This window comes from Mastacembelus armatus, chromosome 9 (genome assembly GCF_900324485.2).
Source record: "Mastacembelus armatus chromosome 9, fMasArm1.2, whole genome shotgun sequence".
In the NCBI taxonomy this organism is placed as follows: Eukaryota; Metazoa; Chordata; class Actinopteri; order Synbranchiformes; family Mastacembelidae; genus Mastacembelus; species Mastacembelus armatus.
The window spans coordinates 23280337-23308127 of record NC_046641.1 but is presented as its reverse complement, the minus strand read 5'-3'; the positions used below and the strand labels follow the sequence as shown (position 1 = coordinate 23308127).

General features: G+C 43.8%; 1 protein-coding gene across 1 annotated transcript in view; it reads right to left on the bottom strand.

The window, feature by feature from the left end:
- Positions 1–5471: 5471 nt before the first annotated feature.
- The window catches only part of antxr2a (ANTXR cell adhesion molecule 2a), a 56666-nt gene continuing 34346 nt past the window's right edge, over positions 5472–27791 (bottom strand). Inside the window, exon 17 of the mRNA XM_026321313.1 lies at positions 5472–6792. Within this exon, the coding sequence (XP_026177098.1) occupies positions 6754–6792 (39 nt within the window). The 3' untranslated portion in view covers positions 5472–6753. The remainder of the gene's footprint in view (positions 6793–27791) is intronic.

The following is a 27791-nucleotide window of genomic DNA, read 5'->3' as shown; positions in this document are numbered from 1 at the left end:
CCATCAGCAAATTGCGATGGCATATGGTATAGGTTTATGATTCATCTGGCACATGCATAGCAATGAGAGCCTCATCATCCATGGGCAAACACCGGGAAAATATCGTAATGTTAAATGATGCCAGCCATGGAGAGAAGTGGCACCGGGCGTGTGGGAGGGTTGTGTTTGTTCGGCCCAGTAAGCGCAGCAGCTGAGGTTGTAAACAGCGTTTCAGATCTGCTGTCCCTCCTGGGGTCCGGGCCGGAGGGGGACTGGACCGGAGGGGGACTGGACCCTGCAGAGGTGGACCAGTCTCCAGAGGAGATGGACAGGCAGGCAGCACAACGAGCCTGAAGAAGATGCCTCTAACACACGCACACACGCATGTTCTGTCAGATAGAACTGGACTTAAATGAAATATAATAATAATATAATGCATCGCTGGGACACATCATGTGTTACAGGACATGTTGCTGCTTAAAAACCTGCTTATAAAACATATTTCACACACACTGAAAACACACACTCCACCCACGTTAGCTCAGTTCTCATTAGTATCAGAGCTTCTCGGTGCTTGTTCACCCACAGACATAATCCACAACATTAGCACCATTTCCAAACATCTGCTGGGGAAGTCAGAAGGGATCTGCTGCCTCCTCTGCCTGGGCCTCTTTGGAAAAGTGACATGATTACATACAAACACCTCCAGCCAAAGTTCCCCTCTGCCTTCATTAAAGCGCGACGCAGAGCGCTGCTGGCAAGGTGACCCGACCCGGCTCTGCCACGGCTCCACCCCCACCAGGTCGACCCGGGCTCTCACAGCCCCCACACGATTGGCTCAGAGCGCCGTCCGTCAGCCGTCGTGCCGGGTCGGTCCGGGTTCAGACGCGGAACAGAAGCGGCCGTGGCCGCCTGCCTGGACCTGCGGCTCAGAGAAAGCCACGATCCGACAGTCAGAATGTCGGAGGTTTATCATTAACAGGATCCAGACGGGCCCAGCGACCCCTGCGGCCGCACAGGTGATCTCACTCGGCCGTCTGACTCAACAAATACCCCCGCGGAGCTTCAACACAGTATTGTGCCATCATTATTTCATACCTAGCAGGAGCATCTCTGAGCGCAGCCCAGATTTAGGTGCAAAAGCAGGTTGCTGTAAAAAGTTATTTATTATTTCCATACGTGTGCACCAACTGTGGCGGAGGGAACTAAAGCCCAGAAATGGCCTCTGCAACCCTCTGCATGTGTTCACCATCTGTTCAGACAATATTTCACACTCTTGGCTCTAACTTCTGTTCCTCCTGCACATCGAGATCTTTTCTGTGTTTATGTTTGTAACAGCATCCGGTCGTTCTAGTTAGAACGTTATGTCTGGACTGATCTGGGCCTTATAGACCCACATTGATTTTCTTGCTACCTGCAGTTAAACAACATTAGGCACAAAGTAGAAAAACTTCATTGATAGAAATACAGTGACTCCTTTCACAGTGTTGTCATTGATTAATCGATCAATCGATCACATATTCATCAGTAAACATTAAAATGCTGTTGCTGTTTGAAGTGGAGCTAATCTGAATAACTTCATACAGGTGTTTTTGACACCTTTGAGAAAAAAATACACATTTTTCTCTAAAAAACCTTTGAACATTTAACATAAAAAAGCAGCCTATAAGAACATTTTTTACAAATTTACTGTCAAAAAACGTTAAACCTTTATGGGAAGGATCTGACATTTTGCCGAGTACTTTAATCTATAAAAACGCATCATATTTTATGGGCTGATAAGGATTTTGTTTGTGTATTTGTGTATTTTCATACCCTGGTTGCGGCTGGTTAGTCGTATTAAAATGGATGTGATTATGAGTAAATGTACTTGGTTAGCAGAGTCTGTATTTGGAGGAATAAATAAATACGACCGGACTTATTTTAAACATGAGCACGAGCTTCAGCTTCCTTGTTCCTGTCTGGAAATAACTGTACACCATCACTGACACACAGTCTAATCATCTTACAGGAGTTCTAAGTCTTTATCAGCATATATGCTATATTGGGCTATAAGATTCACAGCGAGCTCACGGAAAAGAGCATCAAGATAAAGCTCTGAAATCCCAAACAGTCAAGCTCTCCTAATCCCCCCACCTGCATTTTCCACAGCCGTCGCTGAGCAGCAGCCTCCATTTCGCCTGAGAAGGGGATTTAGTTGTAATGCTCTCAGAAATACAATGCATAAAATCAAGTGTCAACTCTAACAAGCTGCTCTTAGGGCGGATGTGCTGTCCTCTGGATCCAACGGGGTCTGGGCTCAGGGCTTTGGAAGGTTAGCGGGCGTTTCAGCGTCGCAGCATTTGATCCCACAGTTACCCAAATTTCAGAGACAACTGTGCAAATCGGGATAACCTGGGAAGCCAGACGGGCTTTCGGGGGGCAACAGCTGCTTAAGTCCACTCAGTGCCTGCCAGAGAAACTTTATCAGGGGAAGTGGAGGTTGAAATTTTATGGCAGCTAAGCCCCCTCCATCAAATTGCGAAAACAGAACCTTGTGGCACAGCTCAGGGTGGATTTAGGGAGTTTGCTCTGTGTTTTCTTGGCTGTGAGCGTTAATATAAAAATAGAAGAACGTAAAGACCTTCGGATGCTGCTGTCCTCATGTGCCACTTTTACTCCAAGCAGAATGTTAGACGACGGCTCAGCACAAATACAATAGTGGATTTTTCTTCCCAAAACTGAAGAGAAATTCTTCTTTAAAGCCACACGCTGCTGCAGCGCTGCCCAACCTGTGACACACTGGGAATGTCATCAGCTTTAGTCAGAACCATCACCTTCAAAATTTACATTTGGACAAATTTATCACTCTGCATCACTTTTGTATCATATTTGTCCAGTTTTTTTCCTGCTGGGAAAGAATATTCGCAGCGTCTAAGCTTCCTTAAACACATGACATCTTTTGGGTAATTCGGCTGCTTTATTCTCTCAGATGTCTTTTCGGCTCCAAACTATTTTGTTTGTTCAAGTATGGCAGTGTGTCACCATGTGCTGAGCCCGTTTACATATCACATGATGTATAAGCTTGAGTGGCAGGATGATATATATGAACAGGCTTCAGTGTGAAGTGATGGCACTTCTTTAAAAAAACAGAATGAAAATTTGTCACAGTGTTTGGAAGCGTCTCTGCTACAGGAATTTGAAAGATTGTGTTATAAAATTTAAAGTTTACGTTTGTGGTAACTGACGTATAATTCAGTTTTACACTGCCTCATAGACCTTCGGTGATTCAGTACGTGTTACATGTTATGGTTTGTGTGTCGCTGTGTCTCAGTGAGATCTGCTGAGATGAAGTTCAGCTAATTATTAAGTAAAATAGCAAAAATAGCTGCAGCTGCTGGTGCTAATCATAAGCACAATCATAAGCAAATGCAGCAGATAAACAGAGATTTCAGTGACACCTGATTATAATAATGAAAACATGGTCACTGACGTCTAATGGCTGGTTTGAGTAGTGGTCAGCTGAGAGCAGCCTGGTGTGGATGAGACACACGACTTATTTACTCACTTTACAGAGAATCATTAGCAACTTTAAATCTGCTGTTCAGTCTGAGTCACTGGAGGTTTTGGCTCCAAGCAGCTGTTTCCTCATCAGGGCGTCAGAAAACTGCCTGACACAAACGTTATATTTGATCGTTACTTGATCTGTTCACACAACAGCTTTGGAATAAATCTTAAAAGTCTTAGTGACTTCATGTGATTCATTTAGAGTTTGGACAGTATAAAACCTGACATTCTGTATATAAACACACACATTCACACACCTCAGCTGGCATCTTGTCACAGCACGCAAATGTGGGTAAAGCAGCAGAAGGTGTACGAGCGCATATTTTTACTAAATGCAAGACCTCATTTTTGGGGCGTTGAAGAGCTTGGAGGTATTCTGTGTGTGTGTGTGTGTGTGTGTGTGTGTGTGTGTGTGTGTGCGCGATGCCTCCGGTGACTGACTTCACAGGGGGAAAGGCTGCACACTGTCCACTCCTCTGTCCACACACACTGTATAATCACGTTCCCTGTCGGGCCCTATAAATCTGTGAGGGCCCAATTAAAGATCGCCTTTAGCATGTCCACCCCTACCAGCACACACACGTGTTAAAATAAGAGGAAAAAAACAAAAACCAAAACACTGCTCGCTTTTCATCAAATATATATTTGACAGACTACAGTGGAAAATATAACAAGAATGATCTAAAAATATTAAAAAAACAGTGTAAAACACTAAAAAAAAAAAAAACAAAAAACAAAAAAAAGCTTTGCAGATAAGATCCTTGTGGTATTTTGGTTGCAACTCACATATGTGACGCTTGTGTGACTTGAACCTGGACTCAAAGGTGCAATGTGGATATAAAAAGACAGAAAAAAACATGGAAACTGCCTCTTAAAGATAATAAAAAGATAAATCACAATTTAGCACATTCGTTGCGCTGATGCTAATGCTCTGAGCAGAAAGTGGTGCATGCAAATCCAATTAAAGCTAAATCTGGGAGAAATGTCGACCTGTGATATGAATCAACAATTGTGAAAACTTGAATAAACTGGGTGCAGTGAATAAATGCTTTAAAAAAAAAAAAAGTCGACATAATTCAGACACTGAAACGGTTTAAAAAGTGCAGAAATACAAAAATACAAACATTTTCATCAAAGGCATCAATTTACAAAAAGATCTTTTTTTTTTTTATATCTACAATAGGTGTTAAATAAGAACAGCACAGTCTAACAATGTGCAGAGAGGACACACACACAGAGAGAGAGAGGGGACAGGCGACTTGTGTTGTGACTGCTATGTAAATATCTCATTAGTTCGGGTTAATAACATTCCTGTGCTCTTGGTTGTACCATAAAAAAAACGGCGAAATCGAACTGCTAAGATTTCCTCGTCCGCCGAGCATCCAGAAAGAGGCTCGCGAGCCTATTAAATGTCAGCCTGCAAATTATGCAAGAGGCTAAAAGCGTTTAAGTCGGACATAAACACCAGCACACCCCGAGGATTTGATTTAGAATTATTTATGTCCCTCTGATCGAGACCAACAGGAAACAAAGGAATAATTAGAGCGGCGTGTCGCGCGCACTCTCGTGCCCACCGAATGTGAGGCGCTCACCCATTCCCCCCTCAAACTTGATGGTTGCTGAACTTAATTTTAGTGTCACTTGATAAGCTTCCCTGCTTGCACAGAGACATCCCACTGACCCAGCCACTGGTCATTGTCTATACCGCTTCCCGTCAAAGCCGGCGTGGTTTGTCAGGTTTCGACTCGAATATCCATTTTGCATCTGAAGTACGGTATCCGAAGTGACTGGATCATTCGAGCCTTTTTCTTCAGCTGCTGCCCCCTTTCCTCCCCCACAGTGTTTCCGCTCACACTAACATCATTTGGTATCGGCTTCATGACAGCGCGCTTGAGAAATCCACGATACTTATAAATATATAGACCCCACTTTTTGGGGTGAGGCAGTTGGGGGTGGAGGGTGGGGGAAGACATAATTTCTGGAAATGAACAATACTTATCCGTCCATCGCATCCGTTGCTTTGGGTTTGCGTTTTGGTTGTGGTGCTCCGTCACAATGGCGTGGTGTCCTCTTTTTTTTTCCTGAGAATAATGCGGTAATAGGTCATTCAATGTCAAAAGGCATAAAAAAAGAGACAGGCCAGTCTTCACAGGCTGCTGCTTCCTGTTGCCTTTAATTATTTTAATTAAACTTTGATATTCTGGTGCCGGGAGAACTAGTGAGTTGTGACGCAGCCGGGCAGCCCTCGGAGGGTTGAGACGGTGGGCACAGGAGTGTCGAGACAGCTGTATCTGTATCTTAAAAGTCTTAACTGATAGGCCTGTTTATGGGCTGTGATGTGCTACGCCTTGCTGAGCAGAGAGCAGACTGTGCTCAAAACAGGGGCAAAAAACACCAAGCGCCATGTCAAGGTCTTAAAGGCATCAATCCCTCAAACGTAGCTGGAGATCATCCTGGTCAGGAGGCTGTCCTGCGGTCGAATAACGCTCTATTAATTTCCTTGTCCCGAGTGCATAATGAAAGGAAGGTGTCTCCAAAAAGAAAAAAAATAAATAAATAAAATAAAGGGCAAAGTCTTGGTGCCTTCCAATACCTTGGGGCATCCTGTCTACAATTTGTCATGCGTGTGCACTTCTCAGTGTTAAAATGACAAGATAAGCCAGTCAAAGGGCGGCCGCCAGGCATCCAGCTCTGCTGAAGTTGGAGAGGATTTGTGATGAGACATTGCCAAGAGGCAACGGACTTCTGCACTTGTGAGGCCCACTGGGATTATTCCGACTTGCACGCCAAAGGCGAACGGCCCCTTTCTCCGTGTTTTTTTTTTTTTTTTTCCCTATCTTTTTTTTTTTTTTTTTTTTTTAGATAGCTTCCGTCTGTGTCCGTGAAATCAGGATTTTCACAGAAGGCACAATATGCTCAGAATATGTGAGGCCTTTGGTGCACACACAAACGGCTAACCGAGACCGAGCGCCGAGTTCTGGGGCAGACTCTGCTTTGACTTTCTTTGGTCTACAGAAAAGGTAGCGAATAACTTAAAGAACAGGTGTTAACATGGACACTGCACCCTGTGGGCAGAGGACCAGAAGTAAACTTGGTGCACAAGGTGAAGCGGAGGGAACAGATAGTGGTTTTAGCTGCAGGATTAGAGATCTTGGAAAAAAACAACAACAAAAAAAACCTTCTCCTGTCCATCGTGATCAGCACGTTGGTGTTCACCCGGTTTCTCTTCTACTGATGCTGCACACGGCTGAAATTAATACAGCGACCCTGAAAACAACAGAAAAAAGAGACACATTAATACAATATTGATGACCAGCCAGAAAATATCTCATTTCCACATGTTCATAAGCAGTATTAGACACTGTGATAATCAAAATATTATTTTTCATAGTAGAGAAACAAATAAAATACTTTATATTTATATATGTTTCTATTAAATATGTCAGAAACATCCCGACACAAATAAAAACAAACCAATACAACTATTATTAAATATATAAATAAGCAGTCAAGCAGAAATAACTGATTTAAGGAGCATCAACAACAGATGGATTTAAGGATCGATTATCTCAGGACAGTTCAAGTCAAACCGTTTTACATTCAGCTAAATTTAACAGTGGTGAAGCTGCAGCAAACCTCCTCACAGCCGAACAAAAAAAAAAAACCATCTCGTTTCCGCCTTCCAGTGCACGCTCTCTCCCTACACGTGTACTCGTGCGTGCGTGGTTGTGTATCTGTGTGTGGAAGCAGCTGTCTGAGCCTCTCAGTATAGCGGAGGCCCGTTCACCGACAGTAGGCCGACTGGCACCAAGAGGGAGCTCTCGCACAGCGAATCCCCCAGCAGCCAGCAGGCCTCCAACCTCACACACACACACTCACACACACACACACACACAGCTCTGCCTCTGCACCTCCTCAGGTCTCCGTCCCTGCTGACTCTGCTTCTCACACATCACAAAGGTAGGTGTTTCTGCATGTTCAGGAGCAGGGACTAGTTAAGAGTACCGCACACGGGGACCGGCTCCATATGCGAGGACGCCGCCCTGTTGACGAGCTACAGTGGGAAAAGCCTTCTCTGTTGCTGATGGTGACCGGTGTGATGGGGGCGAACGCAAGTTTAAACTATTTTCACTGGGATTCCTTGATAAGATATAGCAGCTCCTCAAAATTGTCTGTTATAATTACTAGTCAGTTAAAATGTCTCTAACTGATCACGGCTGAAGTTGTTGAAATTCTGGCTTCAGCTTTTAAATGTGTGCCTGAAAAGTTTGATGTGCTAAAGTCATTCTGCATAACAATCTGCACATATTTGAGCAGCACATCTCTCTAAGAAAACAAAAGCACATTGTTGCACACAGGCCCAGGCCCGACAGTCCAGGTGGCAGCTTCCTATCGAGGTATTACGGAGAGAAATGACCAAGACGTTGGCTCGTGAGCCGCCTGCTGAATGCAGAACTCAGCAGCCAGCTCTTCTGCTGTGGCAGCTCTTACAGTATCTGCACTACAGTCTGGCTCAGGAGCAAAGTGTGCACGGACCGACTGTGACTGTGAGAGCTTTAGACAAGCTGGAGAATCTTCCATTTCTCATTATTTGGCAGTGCTGGTGGGTGTTTAGTGGAGGGGTGGGGGCTTCGCTCTAGCTGCATGGTAAGCCCCTCGACGTGTACCCTCTGCAACTAATCTCACACAGTCAACAAATAAGGCACATCAGATGCTGTTTTGGCCGCGGCCATCAGAGCGGCTAAGTTCAGTGGATTTTATGGGTTTTACGGCGCGGGGACTCGGTGAGGGGAGAAGTGCTGTGTGCGGCGGCAGAATGGCAGGCGAAGCACGGGGATCTGGTGCGAGGGCGAAGCAGGTGCAGCACAATACGGTCAAACCCATTCCAGCTCCCCTGTTCCCGCATGAGCAGGGCCTGACTTGGCAGAGCGCACTGCCTTGTAACTGGGCCATGTTGGAGAGATGGAGGCCCACCTGTGCCACCCGGAGCGGCAGAACAATAGTCTGAATATGTCAGCAGTGAATGTCAGGGAGATCTCATCAGACGGACGGGAGCGTGGCTGCAGATAGACGGCTGCATGAGTCAGGTGGAGAGATGGAGAAGTGAAGAGACAAGAGGACGGGGACAAATGAAGACTGTGATTAATAAGGTGCACGAAATACATCGAATGGCGACGCCAAACCATCCGCTGCAACTTTGTCCGTTCATTTTGTTTTGAAGTTATCGATTTATTTTCTTGGAGGAATCCATGGTGTCGGATCCCAAATGCTTGTTATTTCAGTTGATACTGATGAGGAAACGCGATCTACACAAGCCCAGCATGTTAAAAAAAGAAATGTGTTCTGTTTAATGTCGAATCTGTAAATTGTGGATTGTGTTTCTGTCAATAAAATGGCGTCTACGGTGCCAAATCCTGTTCTGTTTTTTTTTTTTTTTTTTTAAAGGCTCTAAAGTCACTGTAAACTGAAGGACTGTTGCTGGAAGGATCTGGAATGATCCCGTGGTCCTTGAACACACCATGTCGTTGAATACTTTCTTCCCTCACAGTCATGAATCCCGGTCGTGTTAGTGGGCCCTCGCTGCATGTTGACAGGGGCCGCAGAGGTCCACATTTGTCCTCAGACAACATGTTTGTCACTTGGACTGTTGGCTCACAGCTCGAGGCAGAGCTCCAGAAGTAAACTGGAGAGCGAGCGAGTGCGAGAGAGCGTGTGTTTGATTTTGATTCTCGTCTCTTGCAGAGCTCGAACTTAGAGCTCAGACCAAACTCTGTGCTATTTTATGTTTTTTTTTTTCCTTGCGATGACATACTGAAGGTCTGTACTCAGCAGTGATTACAGTCTTTAGAGAGTTCGAAGAAAAAGGATTGAGATTGGACTGAGGAAGATTTTTGTCTCCACTTGTCAAGTATTTCTGTAAAACAAATGTCAGGGTGATACTCCAGGTCCTCTGGTTTCCTCCCACAGTCCAAAAACATGTATGTCAGGTTGATTGGTGACTCTAAATTGCCCATAGGAGTGAGTGTGAGTGTGTGAGGTTGTTTGTCTCTATGTGGCCCTGTGATGGACTGGGGACCTGTCCAGGGTGGACCCCTGCCTTTCACCCAAAGAGAGCTGGGATAGGCTCCAGCAGGTCCCTGAGACCCTGGTTAGGAATAAGGGGGTCTAGATGACGGATGGATGCCTCATTACTCCCTGCTTTATATTCTGCACAGGGCAGGTGACAACCTCTTTGTTATTTGTCTAATGGGATGTTTAACGTGTACAGGTCCGATTTCCATTTCCTTACTTCAAAGTGGGACTTGGGCGAAGATCACTTAAGTCAACAAAAGGTAAAAGGTTGTAAATGATTCAAAAGACGTCATCCAACCACAGCAAACGCTGGCTCGTCCACTGGTATTCCATCATTTGTGTGTACACTGCAATAATTTCCAAAATCAACTACAGTGGTTCAAGCTGGGTGAACATGTTTAAAGGCCACATCTGCAAACGATCATCCACTTTTCCAAGAAATGACCTGGAACATGTTTAAACTGTCAGCTCGGTTTCACACACTTAAACAACTCATTTGTTGGCTGGTAGGCAGCTAATCCAGAGCAGGAAGTTACACCTGAGGGCGTTTTTGCTTCTACAACTTATTAAACCTACCCTCACCTGGAAATAAAACAAATCCACGACTGAAAGTTAAGACGCCATGTTTCTGTCTCCTCATGAACAAGTGTCTGCAACAGTTTTTTTGGGAGACCAATAACAGGAAGTAAACACAGCTGAGACCCCACCCCCTCTCACCACATCTAAATGTTTGTATTGGTTTGTCACATGAATTGATTTTGACTTTGTCACATTTACAATATCAAAGAGAAAAAAGATGCATGGAAGCAGCATCCATGTAGGTTAGAGAACGAAGCTCCCATCTGGATTGTGGTGTGAAAACACTTGCAAGCATGAGAGTTGTAATCCAGTTGCAAGATGCTTATTTTGCAGTGATAAGCTACAGGCTTTGAAAGATTTTATTACCAGAACAGAGACTTTTTTCCACATTAGAGCTTTGCAGCCTATACAGTAGCTTAGTTAATCTAGGGCTTACTTAATCCAACAGCAACAGGACGACTGCAACTCATCACATTATTCCAACACTTGTCTGTTGTTCAGACAAAATGTTAATGAGCTGAAGAGCCAATTTCTACTGCAAATTATTCAAACGCTGCTGTGCACGTCCTGGTCTTTACTACACTAATCACTCGTTTGTTTATCCTCCGACAGTTTTCTCTGAAATCGCTGCTGCGTTCAGCTTTGAGGATCATATAATCAATAACACAGACCTTATATCCTGATAGGTTGTAGACTCTGGGCAAACCTTAAGGGGATAAGATGCTGCATCACGTTGTTCCGAACCTTCTGTTCAACAGCTGAGAATAATTCTTCCTGGAGAAGAACAAAGGAACAACTGCACTGCAGAACTTCTGCATTTTCTGATAGAAAATCAATGAAAAAGTTGAAGAGGCTGTCAAACACAGGAGTGGACGACCTGCAGCCAAAACTGATCACACTAAGAGCTTTTTTTTTTTTTGAGGTGTCATGGTCAAATGCATGGCCTGTTATTTGCATATCATCAATTTTCATTTTTTGACTCTATTATTGATCAGACTGAAAGTTAATTATGGTCCACCCTGAACCACAGCAAGAAACCAAGGCTTTAATGAGGAAAGTGAAACTGCTCCTCTCTCAGGTCCACAGTCCTCGTGTCTGGTGGAAACAGCAGATTCTGACAAGTTAAAAAAAAAAAAAAACAACAACAAAAAAAAAAACAACGCCACACGGTGTCATCCTCTCCGAGTCCCTGCCCGTCGAGTCTCAGCCACCAGACATGTGTTCTGTTTTACTCCGTGTCCTCTGCCACATATTGAGCAAATTAAAAGTTCAAGTTGGAGGGAGAAGCACAGCTGCACGGGGACAGAGCGCAGAGCCAGAGTGTGAGCAATCCTCCCTCCACGAGGCTGCTGGCCCTTCTTACAGCCCCTCACACACACACACACACACACACAACACAACACACACACACACACATACACACTGCCCACACAGCGCTGCCATCTGGCCTGCTGGGAAATCAGAGCCACCTGAGACTCGGCCAAATACATGATGCTCGCTGACAACTCGGGCATTTCTTCTCATTGTAAAAGGATGAATAAAGATTATAGAAGCACATAAGGTACATGGGAGGACAACATTAAAAAAAAAAACACTTACTCCGCTCATTACTGTGAAGTTTAGCAGATATCTTGGAAGACTCTGGAGAAAAGTGATGCCTTAGCGTGGAAAAGCTGTTCCAGAACAGAAACCCGTTTCTATCCATGTTTAAGATCCCTGTTGTAAACGCACCTACACGTATATACACGAGCAGGACGACGGGGTGAGGTACCAGTCACGACTTTGACAGATCTTTGAACATCTGGTCGCGAGTCCACATGTTTCAATCTGCTGCTGTAACGGCCTTCATTCCCCTGGGACGGCCCACAGGGTTCTGGTCAGGGCTCTGTCCAACTTAGCGAGCGTCTCCAGCACCAGCAGGATGCTGCAGCCACAGAAAAGCCCCAGTCACATCATGCGTATAGATACGCTCAGGTTAGAGTATATTATATATCACATTTGACTTTATATCACATTACACTTACATTCCCTGGGACAATTTGAGACAATATTTGTTGGAAAATACAACTGAACAGACAGAACATGTGTCTATTTTGCTTTTAAACCATGCAGTGATACTATCTGTCCACTTAAAAAGAAAAGTTTTCTGCATAATTATTTTATCTTTTAAAAATGGCCAACAATGTGCCAAGGTTGTGTGAATCTATGAGCACAACTGTATATGGAAATGTTACACGGTTGACTGACCCCGGGTCAAAGAGTAAAGATGGACAGGAGGAGCAGGATGCAGCACGTGTCCTGTCCTGCAAACAGGAGAATCTGTCAGTGCGGAGATAAAAGAGAAAAGCGTCGGGTTTTTGGTTTGCAGTATCAGGCTGAACGTTTGGACACAGTGTTGATCACAGCTCAGGCCTGGCAGCACCGTCTCCAACCTGCTTCAAACACTGCAGTGTTTTTAGAATAAACGTCTGTGGTGTGAACGAGCTCTAAAACCCCCATGGTCAGTCCGACTGCGGCCCGGTCACTGCTGTTACAGTCATGCTTCGCCATGAACCTGCCTGTTTATTTGTTTGAGCGCCTGCCAGGGTCACTGTCTTGTTTTTATGTTTGGTTCCTAGACGTCAGCTAAATGCCTAAACCCTTTCAGAAAAACAACTCACCTCACAGCCCTTCACATCTGTACATGTGCAACACAACTGGTGTGGGATGCCCCGGTTTATGTGGCAGATTCCTGTACCTGTTCGCTCACGCAGCCAGTCCCTGCGCATCACACTGCCAGCTAAATGTCCAAAATGTAAATCGTGAAACAGCTTCTGACTCTGTATCAGCTGTCTGTTCTTGCAGGGATAAGTGGCACCTCCTGAAGCTTGAACATGGATGCCACAGTACTGTAGGTGCAGCTGTTTCCTGCCTGGGCCTCCTGCTTGCTTCCAACCCCCCACCCCCTCTGGTTTTGTCAGAGTAAGTGCACATCATTGGCAGCTAAAAGCTCTGGGCACCGTCCCTCTGGTTGTTCCAGAGAAATGCCAATCGTTTTGGCGTCGACAGGGCCCTCACAGACGGCGCAGGAAGGCACAGATGGCACTAATGGACGAGCAGAATCCAACCGAGGGACCGGGACAGAGCCACACCGGAGCGGCGTCCAAATAACTGTAGTGTGAATGTACTGTATGGCCAACGCGCCGCTCTGCTCTAGCAGGGCCGATGCCACGGCAATGCGGCATAAAGAATTTGAAATGATAAAATAATCATAAGAGAAGGAGATCGTGGGAGGATCGGCGTGGAGCGGTGCCAGGAGGATCAGACAGAGGAGAGATTGTTCTCGTCTCATATGTGCAAAAGTGATTTAGACAGGCCTCCTCCAAGACAACCCACTCCGGTGGGTTTACAGCTAATGGACTGACTGAGACACCATCAAGGAAGCGCCAGTTCATAGACTGCACCTTCTCCTGGTACAATGGTGCTTTTGTACGACGAGCGAGCCAGGCGATAGCCTGTTTGACGACCTGTGAGGAGACAGACTTACATGTAGATGTTTTTTTTTTTTTTTTTTTTTAAAATCGCCCAAATCTTTCCCTCTATTTCCCACGTGATGCCCACATGCTGCAGATTTTAACATTTGTTGTGTAATGCATTCACAAAAAACACTTGTGTTCACCAGTCTCCCTTTTAGCTAGTAGTGCTAAACAGATGCTTGTAGGAAGAACTACTCACAGCTTTAGGTGGTGCAAAGAGGCCACTGAAAACCTGTTCGGAGCGTCGCGTTCTTTCGATAAAGTTTAGATACTTCGGGAGGGTCATGATACCCTTAAGTCTGAGCCTTTCTCAGCCTTCTGTGTGGTTTCTAAAAATGCAAACGGCATTCAGAAGTGAGTGGAAAAGCAGATAGGTGGGCAGATTGAATTGGAAAATTATAGTGTGACATTTTAAACTTCTGCAAACCACATGTACACAGGAGATTACAGATCCCTAGGTGCTAGTTGGCGTCCGAAAATATAGGGAAACATGCTCTGTGATATAATGGTAAAGAAAATGTGCCTCAGATATTAGAAGATAAAACTATTTTGGATGATGCAAACTACAGAAATAAATGAATATATATAAAATAAAATAAAAAAAAAAGATGCCAGTTCTGTAGTGGATGCACAGCTGTTCAGTGTCCCAAAAGCTCAGCTCTTGTAGTAAAACACATGTGCAACCCTTCTGAACATGAGCTGCAAACACAAAAATACAGAAGAGGGGCCATTTGTTAATTTTTCTTCTGGGTGCCACGGCGTATCAGCGTCCTCCGAGAGCCGGTGGGCTCATCTGTACTTTTAAATTATGCGTCATCGCCACAACTGTCCTCCCAGAGAGACCAGGAGAGATGCCACAAACACTCAGAACTGCACCAAAAACATAAGCTCACGTCACGTCTCCAGGCCACGGCCCTACCAACAAGCATCTTTTACTGCTTAAATAATGCATGTGTAGCATTGGGCCGTTAATACTTGACCACAAAATTAGCTTCTGTGTTTTATGTTGAAAAGAATGGACCTGAACCTCAGGGGGTTTTTAGATGCTTCCAGTGCACAACAGCACAGACGATTAAAATATGGGTTAACAGCACCATGAAGCTGGGGGAGTTGATAGTGTTTTGCAAAGTTAACATAATCCAAAATATGCTCCGTAGCAAACAATTAAAATTCTGTGGACAATAAAACAGAGGAAACATACAGAGAAATCATCAAATCCTGTTGTTCTTATTTGTATTTATTTATTTTTTTGGACATGTGACCATCATGCTCTGGTGCAGTAAACATGGCGATCAGTATTAGAAACAGCAGACTACGGTCCGTGTGAATCGCAAACCGAAAAGTGAGGAGTAACTCACACTCTCCCTGTGATAAAAGCGGCTAACACTGGACCAATAGCTCTTTTCACAATTAACAGTCCAAATAATGCAGAAAATATTAAATCAGAAATGTGGGTTAAAGTAACTGTGATAAGCAGAAGGATCAGTCTGTGTCCGAACTGAGTCTGTTTGAATATTAAGATTTAAGATTTATTAAGATTTTTTTCTGGTGTCACAACAAACGATTTGACAACCAAAACGTAGATTTTCACATTTTTGATGTCAACAAAGACACCAAAATGTTTTATCAGGGCAAAACCACCAATTACTATTTACATAATTAAAAATCTGTTTGTATATGAGCTGCTTCTGTCTCCACTTTGAGAAAAGCACTGGAATATTTCTTTCAAAACAAAACAGTTTCTTTCCAGGTTTAAAAATGGTTCATATCCATTTGGGCTAAACTTAAATTAATCTGTCAATATTTGAGAAATTCAATCTTCACAAACCTATTTGGAAACAAAGGTTTTAAGATGACTCACTAGCAGCAATGTGCTTTACTTTGATGCCAGTTGTGCTTTTGTCTGCATAAGCTTCAAGTGCTGAACATCTCGTTTTGGAATGAAACTCTTTGATTGGCCACAATTTTTGGAAAGTGTCCCCTTAAATGTGCGTAATTGTGTGTGTGTGTGTGTGTGTGTGTGTGTGTGTGTGTGTGTGTGTTACTACTCCTGTTCTCTGCATGGTCCCCCCTCTTCCCCCTCCACCAGCGGCATGCTGGAGGGGGTCACATGCGATCTGCTCTGAGCGGAGATGCAGGCCATGCGACAGGGAGGGCCAGTAATTGGAGTGAGCTGTCAAGACGGGGCGGTGTGTTTGTGTGTGTGTGTGTTGTGCACGTGCCAGAGTGGCTCCCCTCCTACAGGGTGCTACATATTAAAGTCCCTGATGAGACTAATGCAGGAGGAAATGGGTTTGGCGTCAGGCCCGGTCGAGAGGTGAAAGGGAAGGCTGGTCTGGGTCGACCCTGAACTGAATCTGCAGCCGGTGCAAGACGGAAAAACAAGAAAATGGGAAAATGACTGTGCTTCATTTTTTAAAAATTTTTATTGTTATACTGGGTTTGATTTAAAATAAATTATAAGTTTTATTTCTATTTTCTCTGATAAAAAAAAAACAAACAAAACAGTTTCTGTTTCCCAAATCTGAAAAAAAAAAAAAAAAAAAAGCAAGATCTCAAATTTGCGTCATTAAGAAATGGTCGATCCTTCAGATGCAATTAGCGAGTGAGAGAGATCACAGCCCTCGTTTGTCTTTTAAGAGTTAATCAACAAATTAAAGATGCAGATTTACGACTAACGACGAGAACTGCCACAAACGTGCGACGCTTTCCTGCAGTTGACATGATTAACTGCAATTACCGAAAAGGTAAAACAAAAGCATTAATGGGAAATTGTGCCTTTGTCTAATCAAAGGCACAAAAGAGATAATTGCATTGTGCTGATGACTTAGTCATTATTACTCCCTCTGACAATTTGGGTTTGTTCCATCTTTGCCAGTGCATCAACATCTGTAGCTGACAGACAGAAACGTTTCAAATGTTTCTGAAGCACATTTTGAAATTCTTCAAGCAATTAGCAGCCATGAGTCATTTTCTCACTTTGAATATTTCGACTTTGTCCATTTTATCGTTACTTTCCTCACAGTCGTGACCAGCACACAGCCAACGGATGGTTTGGATTTTCTGATGCAGAATAAAGTGACGTCTCAGTTTGGAACGAGCGTTAGATTTCTATAGCTCCTTATTAAACTCATCACAACAGATGATACTTTCCTGATTGAGACTAAAAAAAATAAAAACTACATCATGTATTTAAATGAAACCTGTTAATGATTTTTTTTTTTTTGTTGCTTTTGTGTTGTTCTTGTATATTCCAAAGATATTCTGCTTATGTAGCAGAGCTCGTGATTTAACACTGAAGCTGCTGGGTTCATAAGTCACAAGCAGAGTCTGTCTTCATGCTCAGAGTTAAATCTGATTTTACAGCAAAAAAAAACTCCAGCGTTAAATCTCAACAGGAGAAAAGTTGTTATTTACGAGGCTGTAAACTAACAGGGTGGAAATACGAGCAAGCGGCAGCACTACGGAGCTACGGCGAGTGGAAAGGCCCGGTGATAAAGCATCTTGTTAGCTCTACTGAGGAAAATATGCTTATCAAGCCGCATGTTAATACAAGCAGTAAATAACGTGATCGTCGGCCAGAGATGCTGGAGATATAACAGCGTGAAGGAGCCTGAAGCCACGCTGACTGCAGGGAGGTGTTTCGCTCCTTTTTCTCTAACATGAGCTACAAACTGTGAGAAGTGGGTTAATGTGACCTGAGCAGGGAGGACATGGGCACAAACACACACACACACTGGGTGGACTGGCAACACACACACACACACACACACACAGAGCTTATAAAACCTTACACAATTAAAGCAGAATAAATAAATATTAAAAAAAGCTAAATTAATTTATGCCAAACCAAAGTCAAGAGATTTCAGGCAGAGCTTTAACTGCATATCTGCTGCTCCTTCAGTATTCGTGACCATTTTGGGTGATGTAGTTCTTGTGTGTTACACAGAGAGGTGCCTGCTCAATGAAACAAGTGGAGTGGACACAATAACAGAAACACCCACCTGTATAATGCAGTTCAATGAAATAACAGTCTGTGAAACAGACTCAGCAGCATCTCTCTCCCTGCTCGGTCACTAAGAGCATGAACCAGGCGGTCGCTGTGCAGCTGCAGTGACCAAACAAGGAGGTTCAACTCTGCTCAGAGCTGCTGAACGACTTTGTGATCATCTGGAATGATCGTGGGAGCTGAATGAGGCCTGTTCCAAGTTTCTTTAACCACACCTGCCTTTCTTTTTTACAGAAGAGGAAAAAAGCAAAACCGGAGCTGGTTAGTTCTGATGAAAGTAACTGCACGTCCTGTCTCGTATCTGCAGCAGAGCATTTTCCTGCTCAGCGTTTTTACTGTGGTGACACACTGACCTCCCACCTTCTCAGCTCAGTGAAGTCTGCTGAGTCACATCGCCGCCTCGGGGGTTAGAGCAGGCCCCTGATCTTCAACATGTTATCACCTCTTATATTCCAGACAGACGAGCACAAACGACGATACAGGTGACCAACAAATCACAGATGAGAAGTAAATACTCCTTAAAGAGGACACATCAGTGGTAGATTACTAACTGAGGTTTGGTGAAAATGGCCCATCACAGACACATATCAAACAGCTTCTCTGACTCCAGTGATTTTCTCCCAGATCATGGTTCAATCCATATTTTTTTTTTTTTTTTTTTTTTACACAGAACTTTGTTTAGTTATGCAAAGTGCAAAAGCAGGAAGTGCATCTTAAAGAAAGTCACAGACTGGTCCACACCTCCATAAACCCAGATAACAACTACTGTTGTCTAACTCTGTGGCCTTTTCCAAGGAACCACCCTCTTGATCTTGATCCACACTGCAGGTTTTGTAATTGTCCTCAGTCGACGCTCTTCAGTACGATGATGAAAACATGACTGTGAACTTCAGTCAACTCTGGTTGACCTGGGAGTTGCTGAGGAATGGGGGGAGGGAGCCCTGATCTGCAGCGAGATGAATCGTCAAAGCTTCCCTGAGGCCCAGCGGTGAAATCAAGAGGTTTGGCAGGCTGGGGCTGCCCTCGCAGGCCGCCGCTGAATGCTGCTTTGCAAGAGGAGGGCGGGCGCTGCCTCTTTGTCTCAATGGACACAAATCTTGGGCGGACTGTTTGTTTGGGGATGGGGTGTGAACGGCACACAAGTCCATCAAATCAATTAGAGTCTTGTGCAGAGACGGGCTGGCTTGGCCTGAGCTGAAGGAGCCTGGCCCGATCTTTTGTGAGGGGTTATGTGAGTCAGAGAGACGCCACAGCCAACAGTCATGACTCGAGTACTCACAACACCAGTATGAGTGCGGGGAGGAGGGGTGAAAAGCTTGCATATGGCCAGAGCCAGCGTGTCACATTTGGTTCACATTGGGCTCAGATGCTCACACCAGTGAACTCGTGAGGACTGTGGAGCTGCGATCGTGTTCGCGGGTGAGATTTACCAGCTTAGTCGCGGTGGATAGAAAACTGTACTGCATGTTCACTGATATCCAGCGTTTAAGTCCAACTCCATGCATTTGTCCTCCATCTCGTCCTTTACTGGAAGAGCAGACAGTGTCAGGTCTTGTGGCTGAAGCTTATATTGTAAGAAAAAAGAAAAACATTCATCTACCACTGTAGGAGGCCTGGACAGTCCCCCTTCAAAGCAGGACACAAGGTTTAGGATTCTGGATGCAAAGACGAGCTTAAAGGTAGATTTCTGCTCGTTGCATAGAGGCTGACACCATGGACAGATCAGTCTGTTACAGAGCTGACGCACAAATTAGAAATCAACCTGACCTGCACGTGAGAGGACAATGTGCAGACGTCACATAGAAAGGTCCTAGGGCGAGTGGCAGGTTCGAACCCTATAATGCTATAAAGAAAAAAAATACTGTATTTCAGTACTTCTATAATAAAGTGCGTGTCCCGTCCGTGGACCTGGACGCATCGTTCGACTAACCAGGTCTTCCGGCTCTGCAGCAGGTCAACACTGCTACACATCTGAGTGCGATCTGCATTATGTTCATTTATTTACATAATGTTGGAGACCACAGACGCCCACAGTTGCCCCGAAGCTTCATCTCAAACACTCAGTATTAAGTGTAATTATTCTGTGTGTTCCTAATGTTGGTAGCCTTGTCATTCATTACTATAGTGCAGGTCTCAGAGGATAATTTCACCAGGAGGACCCACATATGATGTTGCATTTACTGACTGAGAGCATTTTGTTGCAAAGTTTCCAAGTGTTGGGGGAGTCCAGCTGTACTGTTAGGGCGGCACGCATGCTAATCAGCAGCGCCTCGCCCTGTATCTTCATTATGCGCTTTTTTCCAACACAGTGTGTCAGGATTATTTTGTTTGAAGAAAAAACGCCAACTGTCATGTTTTATGCATTTGCTCTCCGGTTCTATTTCTCCTTCGCTTCGCCGTTGGAAGATGCAGCTTGACTTGTGCTTCAGCTTTTATATTGTACATTGTGCAGGTTTCATGCATCCAGTGCAGATGCTGAGGCTTGGATCTCGAGCCAGCATACAGCGGTGATGGAGTGTGACACTGATGCAGGACTGAATGGGAATGAGACTGGAGCTTAATTTCATCTTTATCTAGTAGAATCTGTTACAACGAGAGATCACTGCACTAAAATATAACACACAAACATTAATGTTTGTCAGTTACATGTAAGAAGAAATTGAATCACTGGCCTCTTTTCTGTTCTGACACCGCACACACAAAAGAACAATCAATATTAATCCATAATCACTATTATTGGTGTGTAGTCCTAAGCCTGGACAAGTTGAGCTGCTGAAGTGGAAGCTAAAACATAAATGTTCTTCCAGCCAATAACTGTGACCAAACCACACAGTGGTGAACACGTCTGGGCTCACAATCAGTATCACGATTGACAATCATTTGAAATTGATCAATACTGGTGCAAATACAACACACGAGTCTCAGCACCAACAGCAGAAACACTTAACGCTAATTTCTGGAGCTAGAATCAACGAACATCTGTACAGAAAACTGACATTAACTGCTTTATCAAATGTTCCCGAGTAAGTCATATTGAGCCAGTAAGGAATGATATTATTTATGTTTATGTTCCTAAAGGTTTTGGAAATCAGCACAGGGAACGTTTAAACAGACAAATATTTCCATCACGTCTTCTCAAAATGTGTTTCAACAAGAAGTTCCAGACTCTCCCAGCTTTAGATTAAGGAATATCAGCTTTATCGACAGTTTAAAGAATAAATAAACAGGCTTAAGATTCTGAGAAAACACATATTGATCACAATATTGGTAAGACTATAGCTGCTGCTGCAGCTACTACAACCTCTACATATATATATATATATATATATATATATGTCACAACTACAAAATCCCCCATGATGCAATAATTTGGATCACAAAACAGTAAATCATAATAGTGAATTATCTCCCAGCTGCAGAGATGATCTGAGCAGCAAACAGAACCATCACATATCCTGTCTGAGAAACTGGACCCAGCAGCCAAAGTGCAGCAACTCACACACACTTGGTTTAATTCTAATTCTGGCCTGAAATCCCAAAGGCCTCTGCAGCACAGACACGCACGCGCACGCACGCACGCACGCACGCACACGCACACGCACACGCACACGCACACGCACACACACACACACACACACACACACACACACACACACACACACACACACACAGAGGCCCCGTGTCCCCTTCTCTTTCTCCTCCATAGCCCCGGCTTCATTAGCAGCGGTTTGCATCATCCCTGGTGAAAACGTCACATGTCATCAGTGACTCCATTCTTTATCACTTCCCCTGGTATAGACAGTGTAACCTTCAGAAACCTGCTGCCCACAGTTTTACGTCTTAATTAGGAGCACTGTCAGAGGCGCCGGCACCCCTCGTCCCGATGTGATCGGACAGAGAGGGATGGAGACGGAGAGTGTGAAAGACGCAGAGGAGGACAAAGTCAGACGCCAAGGCGGCAGGACAAAGGCAGCGAGAGAGGAGGAAGGAAAAGACGTCGAGTGGAGGAGGAAGGATTCAGACTGGAAGGTGGTGGTGTGCTATAAACGTGACGGCAGAAAGTAGGTGAAGTATTTTTGGCTGAAACTAAGTTGTGTCAGTCAAAACAGATGGCAAATCTCTGTGTGCTGTGAAGGAAGAAGAAGAAGAAGAAGAAGATGCATTTACATGTAGGGACTGTCTGCAATGTTTCCATACTAGTCTGGAGAAAACACATGAGACTTGGAACCAAAGTGACTATTTAGTTTTTGGCGTCTGAAGATAAAAACCCATACTTTTCTCATTTAGGTTTGAAAATGTTGCACTAAAATAAATAAGAAAAATAAAAAAAGACGAGATCACAAACCTGCTAAATGTCTCTCTAAATATCTCACCATGATGGCCCACAGTTAAAAATCTCTGCTCTGCTATTTTAATGTGAACAGAAAAGACGCTCCTGAAATTTAAATACAAAAATCAAGATACTGTTGCGTCAACGTCGATCCACATTTTAAAACCAGCACACTCAACTAAATAAAAAGAATATTTTCTTTTTCTCTGACCGTAAATATATATATATATTTTTTCAGTAACATTCAGCAGGAGCACACAGACAGTTGTGTTGGCCACTCGCTCAGCGAGAAAAGAGCGAAAATCCGGCTTAGCGGCGAAAACACTGGAGACGCTTGTGTCCTCGGTTTTGGGGGACAGCTGACGGGTTAACACTATTAAGACTGTGGAGAACACAGGACTGAATGTGCATCTGTGCTCCCAAACAGTGGGACAGAACGCTGCTTTCCAGGCATTGAGTGTGAGACACAGATACACAGACAGACGGACCCAGAGAAGCAAAGGGACGACTCAGGAACACACACACACACACACTCTTTGTTTTCTGTTACACTTCTGTGAAAGCTTTGTCTTATTTGGGAGCTCATTAGCAAACACAGCTTTAGGATGAATTAAAGGGTTCATCTGACTAAAGTTGATGTAACAGTATGCTCCAGTTTTAATGCACCTTTGATACAGGTTTTTGTTTCGCCGATTATGTTTCATTTAAAATTCCTTTTTTTCAGGGAATATACTGTCCTACGGCTAAATTTCTATTTTTTTCTCCCCCAAAGGGTTTAACAAACCTGTTATTAACAGTAAAATAAATAAGCAACAAACAGTAAAATAAAATCCCAGTGAAGCTGCTGTGATATGAGCCACTGCTCAGTCACTAAGCATGAATTAAACGTGTATCATCATTGGTCACTGTAATTGAAGGTGAGACAACCTATCAATTGTAAAAGATCACACTGTCATTAAGGTTAATAAGCTGTTTTATAAACTATCGTCATTACCATCAGATGCATCTATTATAATGACGAATGGCATGTTGGTAATGTGAGCTGGGGGCACAGTGGCACGGATGAGGTACGACACATGAAACTGAGGTACGACACATGAAACTGAGAGAAGAAACCCAAAAGAAGAAGATAAAAAAATAAAACCAATAGCTGTAGTGAGGATATTTGACGAGGTGGGACACAAAACAGAAACGACAACTACATCTGGAAGCCCTTCAAGAATGTTTCCAATTAGCTGCCATGTCGTTTTGCCAACTATAGTCACATCTGCATCTTTTTCTCTCAATCAATTATGAAACACTGTGATTTATTTATGGGACACTCAAGCTCCAGTTGTGAGAATGTATGAAGAACAATCCCTGGACAGACTGAAACCAAAAACACACACATTGAGAAACATCCTTGGAGTAGACATCTGTGTAAATCACAAGACGCAGCCCAGAAACAGTTTGCAGTAAGTAAAACCAGGTTTGAAGCACGTAAAGCTCTCAGAGGCTTTCCCTTCTCTGAGGTCATGTAGCACAATCAGTAAAAAATTAATTACACAAATTAAAACGTCTTTAAATAGCCGGTGAGCCTACAGCTTCGGATGAAAGAGCTCATGCTTAAGCTGATTAGCATAATTAAGCTCATGTTAGAAACCGGCAGAGACCCGGCAGTGAAGGAGTTAACGAGGTGGAGCCAGTAATTGGGCGAGGGGTGACCCCTGCACGGTCGAGACAGGGACGCCGCTAATTCACTTATATGGTCACTGAGGTCGAAAGTTTCCATCCACAGAGAAACAATTAGCATCCTGGGGTAGGCTAGCAAGAAAATAAAGAAATAAAGAAATAAAGAAATAAAATAATAAAAAAGCGATGGCCACATGATGTCTCTGTCTGCTCAGCATCATGGAGGTGGCTCCTTATGTTTGCATGTGCCATTAGTGCCTGGTTTTGATTGGAGCGGTCAGAATAACAGCAGAAATAAATAAATTCACTGTTTTTATATGGACTCACAATGCGATGAAATCAATTCATTCTCCGTCCATCAGAGTTTCAACGTTTCTGTCTGCCATGGTTCCATGTTAGTGTAGAAACACTAATGACAGTCACCTCTGTGTGCGCTCAGTATGACACTTTACTGGCTTCTAGTGCCGAGCCGAGCCGAGCCGAGCCGAGCCAAGCCAAGCCAACTTTATTTATAAAGCACTTTAAAAAAATAAACATCAATTACTGACCAAAGTGCTGAACATTAGAATAATTAAAAGTAAGAATTCCTATAAACTGGACATAAAACAGTAAAATCAGTGGGATCATCCCGTATCGGCGTTTAAAAAGTGAGCGACCTGTACGAGTTTTATCATCTTCCAGCTTTAGAGGAGCAACAGGACCGCGGTGATGAGGACAGAGAGCCGTGTGTGGTCCACAGACCAATGAACACAGCCACATTAGTGACGCTCCGCTGCTCTGTGCACAATGGAGGAGGACGGAGGCTTAGAGGGTGAGATTATCAGGGGGCCGATCGGTTTGCAAAGCAAAATAAATAATAAGAAAATATTCACAACAACTGAATGATAGTTCTGTGAGTGTTTTTTATAACTAGACGGACCAATCAAAAGGGAGAATACCGGCTAAACACTCAGTCAGTTTAGTTGGAGCCTAAAGATTAAACAAGTGAAATAAACTCCAAACTGTGGTCGTGGACTTTCAGGCTGAGAATTACCATCTGAGCTTCAGTGGCACATGTTTGCATGTTTATTCATAAAGTGTGTCTGTTATCAAATGCAAACACTTTAGAGCAGATCACGTTACATGCGGCTCCATGTGACGGGCCCTTCACTACATATTAGCCGGTGCCATCACAGCGTTACATTCATGTATACAAAATACGAGGTGGCTAATTGAATATTCACTGTGAACATATTCCCCGCATAACATGACTCCCTGTTCCATCCTTTTAAAAATTCAAATCAATGGGAGAAGAGGAGGGAGCATTAGAATACATTACTGCATAGATGTGTGATCGCCCCCCCCCCTTCTATATGTCTGTCAGGAGGTGAGCTGAGGAGGAGGAGACGGAGGAGGAGGAGGTGGGGGGCAAAGTGCACGCGACAGCGCCGGCCTCGGCCAAGCTGACGTTAACAATAATGTAATTTAATTAAAGCCAAGATCCCGGCGGTCCACGCCAAACGACGGGGCTTTGATTTTAATAGGTGATGAAGAAAAGGCTCGGGACACAGTGACACCGCCACCGCTTCAACCAGTCTAAGGGGTTCTGGGAAAAAAGGCACCGGCAGGACATCAGTTCAGATCGTATCAGGCAGGGAGGGAGGGAGGAGGTGCAGGTACCAGCCCCAGCCACCCAAATACAACAACACTGATCAGCTAATGGAGGGGAAAAGACCTCCTGCAGGGGGGGGGGGGGTCAGTCCCAAAAACATCACCACCAGAACAACAACACTAAAAAAAAAATACTTGACTGAAGTGCAAAACACTTCTATAGCCAAGTGTGTAAATCTGCGTCTAAAGTGGATTGAACCACAAAACCAGATTTAAAGAGAAGAAGAAAAAACAAAACAAAGAGCTAATCCGACAGAAACTGACCGAGGAGAGATCAGAGCTCCAAATCTTCACGACGCAGATAAATAACATTAAATCTGGAAGGGTATTAAATTATCCAGCAACCAGCTTGTTTGGGGTTTTTTTTTTTTTAGTGTATTAGGTTTTTAGGGGACATGTTGCTTGAGAAACTGTTTTGCTGGAAATCCTTCAGTTTGGTACAATAATGAGAAAACCACTGGACTTAAAAGGATCTGTTTTCTCACAAACACTGAGGTCTGGCCTGTGAAAATATGTTTTTATGTTTGCATCTTTTTAAACGTAAGACCTCTGAATAACACGCGTCTACGTGCATGTTCACTTTTGGAAGAGGAAAAGACATAAATCATAAAATTTTGATTCTGAGAAATTTGTGAAAAACCTAAAAGACGTTTGTTCCTGATGCGTCTCTAATGATTTTCTCATTATTAGGCTACTTTTCACTTTAGTCGTCCAACCAGCCGCCACCAACAACAATTAGCTTCTTTTTCTCTGGTCCAAGACACACACACACACACACACACACACACACACACACACACACACACACACACACACACACACACACACAGGAGGGTCCTCTCATTGGTAATCCTGTTACCAGCCGGGTCCTAGTCTCGGACTTGTCGGGTGGGGACACGGGTGAGGAGGGGAGGTGGGTCGGTGGGTGGGGGGGGATTAACATGAGGGTCATTATCAAATTTACAACAAGTCATACAGACATCTGCCCTACTTTTCCTCAGTTAATGTAAAAAGAACTAATCTGGTTAAGAGAGCACGGACGCGCCTCGTGAATCGGCGGCGCTCTCTGCCACAGTTAAAGCTGTCACTTCTCCTGTGTGGGAGCGGCGGCTGAATGGAGCTGTCAGCTGGCTACTTGTTAGGGCTAACAAAGCCGTCCACTGATAGGACTAATGAGGCCCAGGGCTCGCCGCTGCCCCGCACAGCCCTCCGCCGCTGCCGCCGCCGCATGGCGTACAAAGAGCTCCAAGGTGTGAGAAAGAACACAGATCAATCTTGATTATTACAGGAAGAGGAAAATGATAATACACAGCAACACAGCTCCTTTGTTCCTCGTGCACGTAGAATTAGGAATTTTGAAGATATTCACACCTGTGTCAAAACCTTTTTATCACAGAGGTGAAATAATGTTTTGTTAAATCAAACAGGCTGCAGACTGAATGACAGGGCAACCAAAAAACAAGAAGATGGGATGAACAATTATTAAAACATTAGAAACGATGGGGAATTTATTGAACCTTTACCTGCAATAAGTCGTGTTTTAAAACTATTTACCTGCAGGTTTATCATATTTTGTATATTTTACACTGTCAGTCAGTCGTTCCTGAATGCTCCTGCTCCTCTCTCTGAATAAACCATCCTCCCTCTCCTAATGAAGAGATAAATCCGATGATGGTCGGGGGTTAAATGTCAAGCACGAGCAAAGTCTCATTGTTATTTAGAGCTTTGTTTTCCAGAGTCAACTCCAGCCTTTTCCAATAACGCCCCGTCTTTCCTCCCGCCGCTTCATTAATTGTGACGCTCAGGTTTAATTCCAATTACCCCTGTTAATTAGGAAATCTCATGCTCTCTGATCTGGGGGCTCATTTCAACTTAACGTCATTTGCCAGGTTGTTTACTTTCGATTAAAGGCTTTTATTGTGAAATTAAGTGTTACGCTTGTTTCAGTGAGGTATTTATCTGTGTGAGAGTAAACATCCCGACCGATGTCAACACGCAGAGGTCTTCGTGCATGTATTATCCTGTGTTTATTCTGGATTTATGCTGCTGTCAACTCTTTCTTTAGGCATGTATTAGAACCACATTAACATATTGTCTTATCAGATGTTTAAGTATCAAATTATTCCTTCGAACGGCTGTGGAGAAGGAAAAACTGGGCCTCGTGCAAAACCGAAACCCTTCAGAGATGTGTCATGCTTTGGCTCTTCTCAGGCATCGATTTTAACACTGAACAATGCAGTTTGACGGCTTTTATTAGTTATCAAGAAAGATGTTCTCACCATATTCAGTGTGGCATTGTAATGCAACGAGATAAAAGCAAAAAAAAAAAAAAAACGGAGAAGCGTGAAAGGATGAGTATATGTGCATCTGTTTACATTTTTTTTTTAACAATACCAAGCAAATGTTTGTTCTGCTTTACATACTGAGACCAAGCAACAAA